We start from the raw sequence: 14,999 nt of genomic DNA on the forward strand, positions 1-14,999 counted from the left end.
TTTATTATCTATATGCAATGGATTTAACCTCAAAGTCTAGTGAAGAGAAGCTGGATGAATGAATGTTTATTCAAATTTCAAACTCAGCCGAGTGATACCTCTTCCTAAGGGAAATATTATTTGGTGTGCCATAAATTTATGCACTGATATACAGTTAGCATACCAAGAGCTTCTTAATTAAGAGTATAAATAGTACATATATGATTTATTAGGTTTTGAATCATTGACTTCTCTTATTTAGAAGACAGTTAAAAATTTTCAGAATAAATGGCCTTCGGCAATAAGAAGAAATTTTGATAAAGGGGTGATTTTCTAGCATAGGTGAAGTAAATGGAATATGTCCAAAGTGGAAGTCTAGTTCTATGCTTTTAGCTAATAAGAGGCTTGATTTTGAAAATCCTTTCTAAATTATATGCAGAAAACTGTGCCAGGATGAGATTTTGTGTTGTTGTTTTTCACCAAAAATGAAATGTCAAGGGGCCATTAGTGCTTGAGGTTACATAAGTCACAGCAAAAGTATGAGTGTGCTAATAATTATTATCAAAACTAGGCAGAATCTACCAAAAAAACTCACTTTGGGACCTTGTCTGCATTGGACAAGTCAATTTTATTAAATTAACTGAATGATTGGTAAATCCTTACTTTTTTTACTTACAGTTCCTTCTCTAGTTCCTTTTTCCTCCCTGTCTACAATCTTGTTACTACCCTTCATTGTTCCATGGGATTCATGATAAAGATTGATATGACTCATATTTGTGTTTTATTTAAAAAGAAAACAATGACTTGGAGTTCCCTTCATGGCTCGCTGGTTAACAAACCTGACTAGTATCCATGAGGATGCAGGTTCAATCCCTGGCCTTGCTCAGTGGATTAAGGATCTGGCATTGCTGTGAGCTGTAGTGTAGGTCACTAATGCGACTCAGACCCCATGTTGCTATTGCTGCGGAGTAGGCCAGTGGCTACAGCTCCGATTAGACCCTTAGCACAGGAACTTCCATATGCTGCAAGTGTGGCACTAAAAAGCAAAAAAATAAAAAAGTTAAAATAAGACAACAACCCAAATTTCTGAAATAAGTACTTACAGATAAGAATTTTATGTTACATTATATCATTTGAGTTTCACCTTTTTTTTTTTTTTTTTTTTTTTTTGGCCACAATGGCAGCACGTGGAAGTTCCCGGGCTAAGAATCAAACCCATGCCACAGGAGCAATCCATCCAAGATGCAGCAGTGACAACACCAGGTCCTTAACCTGCTGAGGCACTAGGGAACTCCATGTTTCAACAAATTCTCATTCTAATTTAGTATCTAAGGTAAAAGAGGACTCTCCCCCTACTGGCTTATAACAATTCTGTTTTCTGTATTGCTCAAAAGTGATTGTATCATTTCATTTATTGAAACATATCTTCTTGAGTTTTACCCTGAATTTTCTGTGCTGTTGCTAAAGGAAAAAAGCTATAATAATTTCTTTTTGCAAGTAATTAATCAATAGTGCTACCTGTGGAATCAATTTGATGTTTCAGGAGGGCTACTGTACCTTAAAAATGACGCTGATGTTCCTGCCCATTGGATTAGCATTAATGAAAGTAATCTTTAATGGCAAAGCATTAGATGTGAAATACGAACATGCCTATGGGACAAAAAGAAAATAAAAATGGTGAGTAAAATAAGGCAAAAAGAACACTTTCCTTGAAATCATGGCCCCTTGCAGAATTTGTTATATGAGGAAATGTAACACATATGAATAATTTTTACACTTTGGGATAAAGAAATATATCTATTTAAAACTACTTTACTATACCAACCAAAATCTTCACTTGTAAACTAAAAAGTCAGCTTTTTGGCAGGTTGCAAATCTTCAACTACAGCTTTTTAAAATGAACGCTGATGATGTGTAGGGGCTTTAAATAAATTAAGTAATATGTAGGTTCGTGCTTATGCTAGCTGGTTAATGGCTAAAAGATGAAATTACTATTTAAAAAAATACATTTCCTTTTCATTCTTTCTGTAATATGTAGGTTCATGCTTATGCTAGCTGGTTAATGGCTAAAAGATGAAATTGCTATTTAAAAAAATACATTTCTTTTTCATTCTTTCTAACTTAAAGTCCTGCAGTATACTTTAAGTTAACATGAGTTAAGAAAGACCTCAGTTCAAATCTGGACTCTGCAACTTATCAGTTCTAAGACCTTAGGCAAGTTAAATGTTTATATCCCACTGTAGAATAGTCATAAAATCCCTACCTCATATGAGCTAAAGATAGAAACAAGCTTTTAGTGTCTGACACTTATCAGGCACTTCAAACAAATTAAAGCATTCTTTTTCCTTTTCTGTTAATAAACATTTTCTTATCTTTACAAATAACAGCACAACATATATTTCCTCTCCTCATTTCTTTTGATTATACTTCACATTTCCATTTTCAAGCTTTATGATATTGACTACTTGCCATTATTTTTCTTTTATGTGTTTATAATTGTTTGTGTGTTAAAAGGCTGTTATGTCTTTAGGCTATTAGAGAGTTCATGTTGACAGTGAAGAGTTAAATCAATACTAAAGAAAGGAGAGGACTTGATACTTTCAATTTATCAACTAAGTTAAAATACGACATTGATACATTTTGAAGGATCAATCTGAATATCATTATTTCTGAGAAGTCTGAAATCGGTAGAAGTTGAGAGGAAAGGATCTATTTCTTAACTTAACCTATCAACATAAATCTAACCTAATCCCTGAGCAAACAGTAACTCTTGCTTCCTGAATCAATTTGAGTTTTACAGTAAAAGGATGAGGCTGCTTGTTAGGTAATGAATTCTTGCTGCAAGAATCAGTCAATCAGGGAACATAAGACTTTCTGTCATGGTAATGAGTTAGGAAACCCTGTATTAGGCCAGAGTCTAAATGAGTGATTTTCAAATTCTCCTCATTTTTTTTTTTTTTTTTTGAGGGGGGTGGTGATCTCTTTGAGGTATCCCAAGTCCAGGGAAGAGACAAAGGGCTAAGGGAGCCTAAAGGTAAGGCTTAGCTCTCTTCTTAATTCACTTACTCAGAGCTATTTTGCTTTTGTTTTTTTACATTGTGGTTTCCAAATACAGTATATTTTTTGAGAGTCATGTCAAAAATACTATACATTTAACTACAAGTATGCACTAGCCATTTTATATATGCTAACAGAAAGAGACACCATATCCACCTCTGAAAGAGACTGCAAAAAGTTGCTGTGAATGTATACACACTTGGATTAAGTAAAAAATAATTTATAGGGCAATGTATTACAGTTGAATGAAGAAGCATTTGAGGAAGAGAGTCTTTCAGAGATGAGCTGAATCAATGTGAAAGACAGAGATTAGCAAACAGGTAGAAGAAAAGGTTTTATAGGTAGAAAAAGGTAAACAAGGAGACCTTATATTAGGGTAAAAGCTTAAAGTGGATTGGGATGGCCATAACCAAGAAATGGGAAAGAATGAATCAAAGTCTTGAGAGATATTTTATGTAAATAGTGAGATGAAAGACCTGGAAGAGAGAAAGAAAGATAAGTTTCTTTTCTTATGACCTCTGTTATTGAAAAGTCCACACTACTGGGAGTTCCTACTGTGGCTCAGCAGTAACAAATGTGACTAGTAGCCATGAGGATGCAGGTTTGATCCCTGGCCTCTCTCAGTGGGTTAAGGATCCAGCGTTGCTGTGAGCTGTGGTGTAGACTGCAGATGTGGCTCGGAGCTTGCGTTGCTGTGGCTGTGGCGTGGGCCAACAGCTGCAGCTCTAATTAGACTACTAGCTTGCAGCCCTAAAAAACAAACAAACAAACAAACAAACAAACAAAGTACACACTACTCAAATAGATTTAAGATTGTTTTTAAAAAGGAAAATAAAGCTATTAGTAAATGAAATATTTGGTCCTTACTTTCCCAGGAGTGGAGAAGAATTGCATTTAGTTATTCCCACTCTCCATATGATCCACCCCTTAGTGGAATACAGAATGGTCCATTGTGATTAGTGGTTCCAAGGAGAGACAAGGGTGAGAATTCTTCTTAGAAGGAAAGCTAAACCCAAACCTAAAACCTTTGCCCTCTGTCTTGAAGAGCCATGCTCTAAGGAATGGATTGAGCCAGACCTGAGTGCAGCATAGTTCACTGATGGTTTATTAAAATAGAATGTTGACTGTATAGGTAGGCTATAGGCTGTATAGGTACTCACTATATTCATGGGACTTCCCTCCTGAGTGAACTGTGATGCATTTTAAGCTGTGAACTATCACTAATGACTTTCTCACAATCACTGCATTTATCAAGTTTCTCTCTGGAAGCGCTTTCTGAGGGACTGTAAGATTGGTGCTATAACAAAAGATCTTTCCACACTCACTGCTACATCCATGAGATTTCTTACCAGTGTGAATTCTATGATATATCATAAGGTTTGAGTCTTAACTGCATATTTTCAGCATTTTTAGGACTTTTGCTTGTGTGAAGTCTGTGATATAAAATAAGATATTATTATTACAGTCATAAGATTTCTCCCCAGTGTGAACTTTCTGATGGTCAATGTGATTTCTATAGGATTAGAGAGCCAGTTCCCACATTCCTTTCAACATAATGTTTCTTACCTGTGTGAAGTACCTGAAGCTAGAAAAGGATTCTACTCCAAATAAAGCCCCCCCCCATAATATCCATAAAACTTCTCCTCAGTATGAGCTATTCAATGACCAAGGAGTAGGGAACACTGAGTGAAGGCTTTTATACCTTTGCCATATTTATGAGATTTCTTCCAATTATGGAGTCTATGGTATTTGTTGAGATGGAAGGAGTGGTGACTAGTCTTTCCAGTTTTTAGTGGATTCTCAGATGAACGACTGGCTGAGATGTTTGTCTGGAGGTCTCATCATACTTATCACACTCACAGAGGTTCTTTTAGGTATGGATCCTCTGGTGGCCAATTCTGGTTGGAATTTTGCTGCCTTTATTTTACCTTCTTGTGTGATGTGTGTCTTTTCAGACCCCCTTGCTGTTCGGCAGGACTGGAGGAGAGACTGAAATGTTCTGCAGGTGAGAAAAATACCTGCTACATATGCCCTGTTCATTGCTGTACACACAGGTACTATGTGTGCCAGGCATAGCTGACCAGAGCAAATGAAGCAAAGAGGTGGTTCTGCTTGGGGCACTTCCCAGCCTTGGGGAAAGTGCCAATGGCTGCAGGTTGCCACAGGAAAGGAGTGGTCCCAGCCACAGAACTAGGTGTGGTAATTCCTGGGCTGGTGACCCCTTGGGCCTGGCCAGCTCACCTGGACACTCACAGCAACCACCCATTAGAGCTGCACAAGCCACATCTCCAAGACTCGAACAAGCCAAAACTCACATGTAATTTTAATTTTTTTAAAAAAATTCTACTCCTTAAATAGCAACAACCACAAACCAAGAAAGCAGAAGCAAAAATAACATCTGGACTCAATGATCTGTATTGTTCTTTGAAATGCTGAGTTTCCATGTATTTTTAACATCAATCAGTAAATACAGTTAATGACTATTTTTTAAAATCAGTGATGATCCGGATTCTAGCCCAGATAGACATATCTCAGTTTATGGAATTGATGCCTTATTTTATTATTGTTCAAAATATGTCTATCCAGCTAATTATGACAGTCTGTAACAGTAGAGTTATAAAGGTGACAGTATTAAGCTTTTAGCAAAACTTTTTCTTTTCTTTTCTTTTTTTTTTGTCTTTTTGCTATTTCTTTGGGCCGCTCCCGTGGCATATGGAGGTTCCCAGGCTAGGGGTCAAATCAGAGCTGTAGCCACCGGCCTACGCCAGAGCCACAGCAACTCGGGATCCGAGCCGCGTCTGCAACCTACACCACAACTCACGGCAACGCCGGATCCTTAACCCACTGAGCAAGGGCAGGGACCGAACCCTCAACCTCACGGTTCCTAGTCGGATTCGTTAACCACTGCGCCACGACGGGAACTCCAGCAAAACTTTTTCTATTCATACTTTTTGTATTCATACTAATGGTATACTTTTTCTAATTATTAAATTTATTTTCTTGATCTATTATAATTTCAGTTAAGTAACATTTTTTGTGAATGCATGAGAGTGTAACCTCTTATAAATTTCATTTATCAATCCCTCTCTTTATTAAAGACTTCTACTCTTGATTTATAAGAAGAAGGATGATAAAGCTTATGGAGAACAGAAGAGAAAGAATGATTTTAAGTCAGAGAAGGGTGACTGATAGAGACTGAGGCAGAGAAGTTTGTGTGCACAACTGCCAGGAGAGGGTTGTCCAGACATGAGTAAAATCACTCAATATATCATATAACACACTGAGCTATATTCATGAGCATCAACGAATTTTAAATTGAATCAAAACCAAGATATTGTAGCTAATGATATACTGGTGTCCTAGGTATGGGCATACACATAATCTAAATAAGCATGAAATTAAACTAGCCTGCATGGGGTCACCAAATCAACCATTTTGAATAAATCAAAAAATCAATTCAAGAAGAAGTATCCTTACTTATTCTTTTTTCACTCAACTGATGGTTAGTTTGTTTCTAAACCAACAAATCATCTGATGAAGCTAATATGATCCCAACTGGTCACAGTGCATCAAATAGAGCACAGTTTGGATGGCATTCAATAACTCTTTTCTTGAAAAACTGCAATGACAACTTACAATTTTTTTTTTTTTTGCTATTTCAAAAACATCCAGTGAACTAAACAATACAAAACAAAAATAGTCCACTTATCTACTGAATACACTGACTTACATTGCCATCAATCCCCTTGATGCACACGGCAGGGTTCAGAGGAAGGTGACAGGTATCGGAACCCTGAAAGAATTCTTCTAGTCTTCCAATCTCTTTCTTTAGAACCTCCTGTGAAAAATATTAGAAAAACATTTTTGAAACTTGGATTTTCCTTCAAGTTGTAATTTTCTTCTATTGATTAAATAAATACTTTAATTAAAGGGTTGTACACTTGGATGCTTTGGCATTGGGTGGGTCATGTAGCCATGTATGAAGAGACAGTGGGCTAAAGATAATAGGGAGTACTGGGGAAAATGGGGAAGAAGGGATCACACACCCTCTCTGAAGCACTTTCTATTCATTAAAAACAAAACCAAAACAAGGAATTGTTCTCTTCAAACAAAATACAAAAATACAACAGGTTGGACTTGACCTGTGACCCACCAACTTGCAACCCTGCTTTAAGTAATTATTAACGTGATCCATTTATTATAATTCCCTGAAATTTTAATTTGTAACTCTCAAGATTTAACAGAGTACATTTTAGAAAAAAAAATTACACAGAAAAGGAGAAATAATGACAAAAATGGTAATTATAGACAATTGATAAATGTGAGAAACTGTAGCATATATGAACAAATAGTTTACTAAATGCCCATAAGTGTATTTCTGAAACTTGACTCACTCCCTTCCATCGTCCTCTGGACCTGTGGCAAGTCTGAGATAACAATAGCTTTAGAATCATGTTCCCCCTGACAAAAAGAGGGGAAAACAAGAATTCAAAAATAATAATGATTCAAATAAAAAAATCCTTTTATCCCACTTTTGAAAACTCATTAAGCCCAATTCTAAAAATAGGGCTATCAGATTAATAATGTTTAAACTAACACTCAGGAGTTTCTTAGCTCTTACTCCTGGTTCACTGGCAAATAATGTAATTTATAGCTTCTAAAATCCAGAAAAGCAAGGTGGAGAAATGAGGCAGAATTCCTCAATGGCATTCTTTTTGTCTGAATTCTTTTGTTGTATCTACACCTGGATTTGCCTGGAGAATATCATGGAGGGGAACCTCTGCTCTCTTTAACTAAAATCTCTTCATTTGATATAGTTAGGTTTACCTGGGTTTTTTAAAAAAATAGCAAAAAAATAGCCTACAGTAACTTGTGAGAAATCATAAATGCTCCTCCCACCTCTTTCTTTTTCTTTTTCTGTTTTCATGTGAACAGCTGTTATCACAAGAACAGCCAGTCAAGGCGAGAGAAATGCATTTATTTGAGAGAATAATGTCAGTATCACTCTGGAACTTGATGTAAATGGTGGGAAAAAGGGATTGTATTTAACTATTGTATGCATCTTAAATATACAAAGGATTTTTTTTTTTTTTTGGTCTTTTTTGCCCTTTTAGGGCTGTACCCGTGGCATATGGAGGTTCCCAGGCTAGGGATCTAATCTGAGCTGTAGCTGCTGGCCTATGCTAGAGCCACAGCAACGCCAGATCCGAGCTGCATCTGCAATTTACACGACAGCTCACAGCAATGCCAGATCCTTAACCCACTGAGCAAGGGCAGGGATCGAACCCAAAACCTCATGGTTCCCAGTCAGATTTGTTAACCACTGCGCCACGACGGGAACTCCCCACAAGGGATTTTAAAACATAAGAAATAAATACTAAACCTATATACAAATTTTGTAATTTTTAAACCAAACTTATTTTACTTGCTTTCAACTTTTGTTTGCCGTTAGAAAATAATTAATGTTTGCAATAATATGGAGAAATCATGGAATTTTTTTTTCATTGTCTATCATGTAATGTGCCTTAAGGTTCTTCTGTGTATCCAGAGTTTATATATCTCCCATTTAAAAATAAATTTCATGCTTATGCTTTTTATTTTCTATTTTCTCCCAGGTAAGTGAAATAGCATAACTTCTGGCATTTCTACCAAATGAAGTGACTTCCAACAAGAAAAATCTTGTGCTGGGAAAGAATTCTGGGATAGTTTGCTTGTTACCATTTTCATATCATTTTGTTGAAAACTCTTGTTGATTTTAAATAGTGGGTGGAGAGAAACTATGAGCTTTCTCTTAAGACAAAAATTCATCTTTTAGTCATCTTTCTACCTTACCTCCTAGACTGTAGTAAGTACTTAATTGTTATTGAATGATATTTTTAATAAAATTAATGGATGTCCACTATCTTCCTGCATCTAGAATGTTGAACTTAAGAGAACCTACTTAATGATCTCTATCAGTGAAGGGAACTAGTAATGCAGATAATTTAAAAGAGCAAGTGCTCTTCCATTAGATTTAAAAAAAAAAAAAAAGGATAGCCAGGTCCATTATTATAATCAGTGATGAAAGAGGCACAATATTTTGACTATCAACCATGGATCTCAGTATAAAAGTATTACTATCCATGCCTCTATTGATTTGTTTCATTTAATTCATTTTATTTGTTGTGGCAAAAAAAAAAATCTTTAAAAATGTGACTTCGATTAGTGCAGTGTTAGAGAAATCTAGACCTAGATTTTGTACCTTGGACAAGGGTCCCCTTGTGCATTTTTCCTATGAGTCTGAGGTGTGCTGCCATTCTAAAGAAATTACATCATCTGGTCATTTTAGTCAAACTGCCTTTGATTGGGCTCTTGTCAGGTATTGTCTATGCTACATGGCTAGTAAGGTAAAAAAAAAATCTGTCCTGGTGATAGATCTTATCATTAACTTTAGGATAGTAAGTTGCAAAACAAAAACAAACAAAAAAACCCTTGGGAGTTCACTGATGGCTCAGTAGGTTAAGTATCTGGTGTTGTCACCGATGTGGCTCAGGTCACTGCTGTGGCATGGGTTCCACTCCTAGCCTGGGAACTTCAGCATGCCATAAGTGTAGCCAAAAAAATAAATATATAAAAATAAAATAAAAAACAATACAATTTTAAAAAGAAAAACTCTATCAAAATAATTGATTTGTGTCTCATGACTAAATGTAGTCAAGGAATTTAATTCCTATGTTATGAAATTAAAACTTAAACCATGATTAAAAAACAACAACAACACAGCTTTACTACATTAAGACTGATTTCTCAACAAACCTGTCTTTGAGGGTCACTGGCAGATTTGACTTTTTCCCCAATGTCTCCCAGAATTTTTATAAGTTTCTTCTCCTTGGAAAACTCATCACTCAAGGCTTTTCCTACACAGAATTGGAGAGCAGCCAATAGTTTCTGATACCAGCTTTTAAAATAAGCTTCATTCTGTGCATCCTTTAGCAGCCTTCAGGAAAGAAAGAAAAAGAATTCTTATATCTAAAGCTGATTTTTAAAAATACCTCCAGCAGGAACAATAAGTGTGATTCAGACTAATCTGTATTTGGTGGCTTTGGGCAGTTTAACAGCCTAGAATGGGGAAAATGTTGTTTATTTGTTGGCAGTCATCAAGTTTCATTTGATAGTTAATGAGATTTCAAGAGTAAAGAATCAATAAGAGACCTGCCTTTTCTCATTTCAGTTCACAATGCACTTTTTCTTCTTTTAGGCTTCTTAAATTCTATAATACTTACCTTAAGAACATATTTTTGGCTTATTAAAATATGAAGCATTTTAGAAATAGTATTTATTAGTCACTATAATATACTGTAACTCAACCATCAGCCCCTCCCTTTTTTTGCTTTTCTTCAAACAATAATGTCCCCACACTGACATATTTATTTTGTTCTTTCCTTGATTACCTGGAGGAAGATACTGTGAAGGCAAAAGCATGGTTTTTGTTTTCAGGCATTTCTGGGTTCAAATACAGCCCTTCAACTTAGAAGTAACTTAAGCCAAATACTTGATTAGGCTGAGGTTAAAATAAAGTAATAACTCTGGTTCTATAGTACTATATAGAATATAGGATAAGCTAATGCTATTCTAATATGAAAGGGCTTAACACAATTTAAGTACTAGTCAGTCAAAAAACATTAGTTCATCTGTATCTTGCAGCCTCCTCAAACCAATTTCTGTCACTATCTGGTAGTCTGCTTATGCCACAAACAGAGGAGGCATAGAACAAAAAAAGAAGGGAAGAAGATTCTGCTATATAATGCAGCAGTGACAATTATTTGATTACTCTTTCTACGATGTGACAATTTCTATTGCCTTGAAACTAATTCCAACATGCTGTACTTTTCACTATTCCCTAAAACATTGAAAAAAAAAAACCTAATTCCTTTGAATGTTTTATTCTTAACTTGCCTCTGGTCTTCTTCTCAAAAATAATCATCATTCAAGGAACTAGAAGAAAGTTAATGTGAGAATGGAATAAATGCATAGCAGCATATATATATACATAATGTTTCATTCTGCATTCCCACCTTTGCATCACTGCCCAATATGCACTGTTACAGTCACTCTAATAAACATATTTTTTCATTTGTCCTATGTTCCCTGTTCCTACACTTTTAAGTTTAACTGAATGAACCTGTTTTTTTGTCTGTTTTTTAGGTGACAGCTGCCCCCCTCGTCATTGTTATGATGCCAACTTATCTTCTAGCACTTTTCCAAAGAAAATATAAATTGAGTGGAATAATAGTTCTTACTTCTGGAAAGTATTAAAAAAAAAACCCTCAAGGGTCTAAAGATGCACTTATTAAAAATATAATCCATTGATACTTACATTTATAGACAATGAAAAATTTTCCAACCCCCACCTATGGTGAGATTTTGAAATGTCAGATCTAATAAATGAATCACATCATTATTTGGAAAGCTCTAGAAAATGACTGTTGGGTAAGAGTAAATTGGAAAGCCCTAAATGAAAGCATCCACATGTAAATCTCCAAGCCATTTTTACGAAGAAAACGTACCTCAGAGATTTTCACAGTATTTCAAGAACTTTGGTAATATACCATTTTATAGTTTACTTGGGTTTCAGTGAGGTAGGGAATTGATGGGGAGAGTACTTCTGTATCAATGCTTGTCAGCGTTTTCATACACCTTGAATACTGAATTACTTGTTTATAAAAATATCTGAAAACCTGCTCTGGTACATAAATATAGCTCTATATCCACCTGACAACTATATACATGATAAAAGGAAAGATTATTCTTCACAGAAGAAGTCAACTTTTACTACAGTAATTAAGGGAAAGACATTTTAGGGGTGAGGGTCATAGGAATTGTCAAAATTAGAAAATTTGTATTCATAATACTCTTAATTCTTATTCTATTAGAAATGTATTTGCTTCTCTCATGAGGAGCTGATTCAAGCAGGGAAAAACTCACTTGATTCCTTGCTGAAAATAAAATAGAGCAGGGGAGATCTACAGAGAGAATATGTGACTGTTTCAAAAAAAAATTTAAAGTGAAGAAAACTCAGTGTATTCCATTGTGATTACTTTCCTTGTAGAACACGCCTCCTTCAAACTCTCATCCCTGCCAGAATGACATTTTCTTCTGTGACATCGGGTTCAAGCTCTATGGATTTTTACCCAACTTGTAAAGATTTTTACACATTGCAGACTTGAAATCATGGTGTGTTGTAGATGACCATGAGAGGTCAATTGGTCTATTTCTGTGTTGTTAGGCACAGTTGCTTTAATTGATGAGAGAAATTAACATGTCCTTTAATTTTAATCAATTGCAGAGAAAGTTGGACTACACCTTGGGTGGAGGGTTACTTCAATTTTGTGTCAATGAGCTTCACCATAAGTGGTAAACCCAGTAGTTTTTACCTATTGCTTCTGTGGAAAACAGCTGCTCACTTTCCCTTGAGCATTATAGAAACCCTTTACAAGACACTCTCACCTGCTCACGCCAAATTAAAAAAAATTTTTTTTTTGACATTCAGGCCCACGGGACTGAGAAGTAAGTTGAAAGGTTGGGCTTTTATGGTGTAGGCAATGTGAACTGTACAGATTGTGAAGTACAGCTCAAAATACCAGAGGCCTGTTTATTCTAGTGCATGTGAGTTCTGGGAATAGTTCAATCTGCTATTATTTTGTTATATATGTCTTATGGACTGTAAGTAATGACAACATTAAAATGAGAATAAATGCATAGAATCTAGCTGATTAAAGTTTCTGATAGTGTTGAGTATGAGAAGCAGAAAGCAAGAAGAGGAGTAAACATAACCCATGTGACTGAGCGCATTTGTTAGAGGATGTCATAAAGCATTTGCCTAAATTAAGGAGACTGTGGTGGACTCAGATACACAAACCCCAGCCAGTATTAAATGGAGAGTCTCCTTGGAAGACTCCTTGGAAATTAGAGCTTTTCTCCATTTCTTCATGCACATAGCTGCTTCTGACCCCATGGTGAGTGTCTCGTTGGAGCCCCAGGAAAAGTACAGATAATTCTCATCAGTCTACCAGCAGGACAGAACAGAGTAATCATGCCAATCCAGCTCTCCTTGCATTCTGACTCCCTTGCGCATAGGTCTTAATTTTAGTTCTCAATATCCCACAAAGTAGGGGCTGCCTTAAAATTTTACCACTTGTATATTTCCTGTGAATGAAGAGAGGGAAACAACATCCAGAAGAACACTGAGCTGCACAATGAAGATGGGTGATTTCAGGTCACTCCACGACCTCCCTTTCCCATTTCCTCTACTGGTTGCTACTTTAGTGGGGGCAAGGGGTGTGGCTCAGTAGACTAGTTCTTATGGAACACAGACGAATTTTAGACTGTGACTTCTTCAAGTGTATTTAGCACCCTGGGGCATATAAAGACTGAAATACGATACTTGACACGGAATTATTAATTTTAAGGTTTCAATAGTGTGGTAGCGAGTAAAAAAGCAGGAGTTCCATAGTGGCCCAGCAGTTTAGGATGCTGTGTTGTCCCTGCAGCAGTGTGGGTTTGATCCCCAGCCCAGGAACTTCTGCATACCATGAATGTGGCCAAGAAAAAGAAAAACATACATCTCTTTAGCCTTTACAACTTTATTTTACTGCTCATTGGTTGGGAAATTTATTTAACATTTCCCTTAACTGAGGCACTTGATACATTTTATTTTCTTGTGAAGATGACTATTTCCTATGATTAGCTCCTTTTAAAAATATTGATTTGCTTTCTCAGAAATATAGCATCAAACATTTGAATTTTGTACGTAAGGAACATTACATGGCCCAAGTGTGCAGAAATGTAATTTCCAATCAATAGTTATTTTACAACATATATTTGTCAATAAATCACTTTGAAAAACTCAAATATAAAACTATTAAAAGGGAATAGATTCAGAAAATAATGAAATCCATACTATAGAGATTGTAAACATTTTTAGAACACTTAAATATATGAGAAGGGCCCTGAAGGTACGTAACTGCCTTAATTTTCTCTCCACATCACAATTCATATATCTAATATTTATTACCACCTCAGAAGTAGTTTCTTTAGAATTTCATATGTTCATACTTATTTATTTTTTATTTTACTTTATTTTTATATATATTCACACTTATGACCTTTTCCATTATGTTCTCATAATGTGGTAGATTTGATTATTGTTCCCAAATCTATTCTTTCTTCTCTGAAGATTATACAACCACACTCTTTGCTCGGTGACTTCCAGTGGCTTCCCAGAGTCAGAGTCTACTTCTTCACCCCTTGTCAGGATGGGCCAGTAGGATGAGACTGGATAAAATGTATGACCAAGTCCATGCAGATGCTTTAAATGTGCTATCATGGATTGGTTTGGTCCCCTTCCGCTTTCTGCCATGAGAACAGCATGTCCCAGCGGGGGGATGTTCCTTCAGTGCTAGAATGAGAAGGAAATGTAAAGCTGAACTGAGCACTGATGTGTGGGGTCCAGTGTGGGCAAGCAGAACTACAGCAAATCTGCAGCCCATAAGCTGCACAAGTGAGAAATAAATCTTTGCTGCTGTAAGCCACTGAAACTTTGAGGCTATTTGTTGCTATGGTAAAACTAATGAATATGCCAAGTTTCATATTCTTTCTTTTTCCCTTTTCTTTGTTTTCATTTGTTCGTTTTTATTGCCTTTAGAATATGGAGCATATTTTTAAAACCTCCCCACTGTTAGCCCTGAGGGTACTTTGGGGCAAACTTAATTACTGAAAACAAAAGTCATCTGGAGACAAGTCTGGTGAATTAGATGGGTGATCAATTTGAGTACACAATTTTAGACTAAAAAAAAAAAAACCCATAAAAGTAATAAAAATGGCTTTCTTTTATGGATCATAAAAAGCCCCAAGGTGCATTTCAAAAATGACTTGATCTGATTCATTTGGACATGTATATTCTGGTTACTGCTAAAATTTTATTG

The 14,999-nt window shown here is 35.9% G+C and overlaps 1 protein-coding gene across 8 annotated transcripts in view; it reads right to left on the minus strand.

Moving 5' to 3' along the window:
- The window catches only part of PIK3C2G (phosphatidylinositol-4-phosphate 3-kinase catalytic subunit type 2 gamma), a 374,898-nt gene that overhangs the window by 129,677 nt on the left and 230,222 nt on the right, over positions 1-14,999 (minus strand). For all 8 annotated transcript variants that reach the window (XM_021092290.1, XM_021092292.1, XM_021092289.1 and 5 more), the window contains 3 exons: positions 9,832-10,012; positions 6,767-6,874; positions 1,537-1,629 (listed from right to left, as the gene is read on the minus strand). In XM_021092290.1, coding sequence (XP_020947949.1) covers positions 1,537-1,629; positions 6,767-6,874; positions 9,832-10,012 — 382 coding nt within the window. The remainder of the gene's footprint in view (positions 1-1,536; positions 1,630-6,766; positions 6,875-9,831; positions 10,013-14,999) is intronic.

This window comes from Sus scrofa, chromosome 5 (genome assembly GCF_000003025.6).
Source record: "Sus scrofa isolate TJ Tabasco breed Duroc chromosome 5, Sscrofa11.1, whole genome shotgun sequence".
NCBI classification, from domain to species: domain Eukaryota; kingdom Metazoa; phylum Chordata; class Mammalia; order Artiodactyla; family Suidae; genus Sus; species Sus scrofa.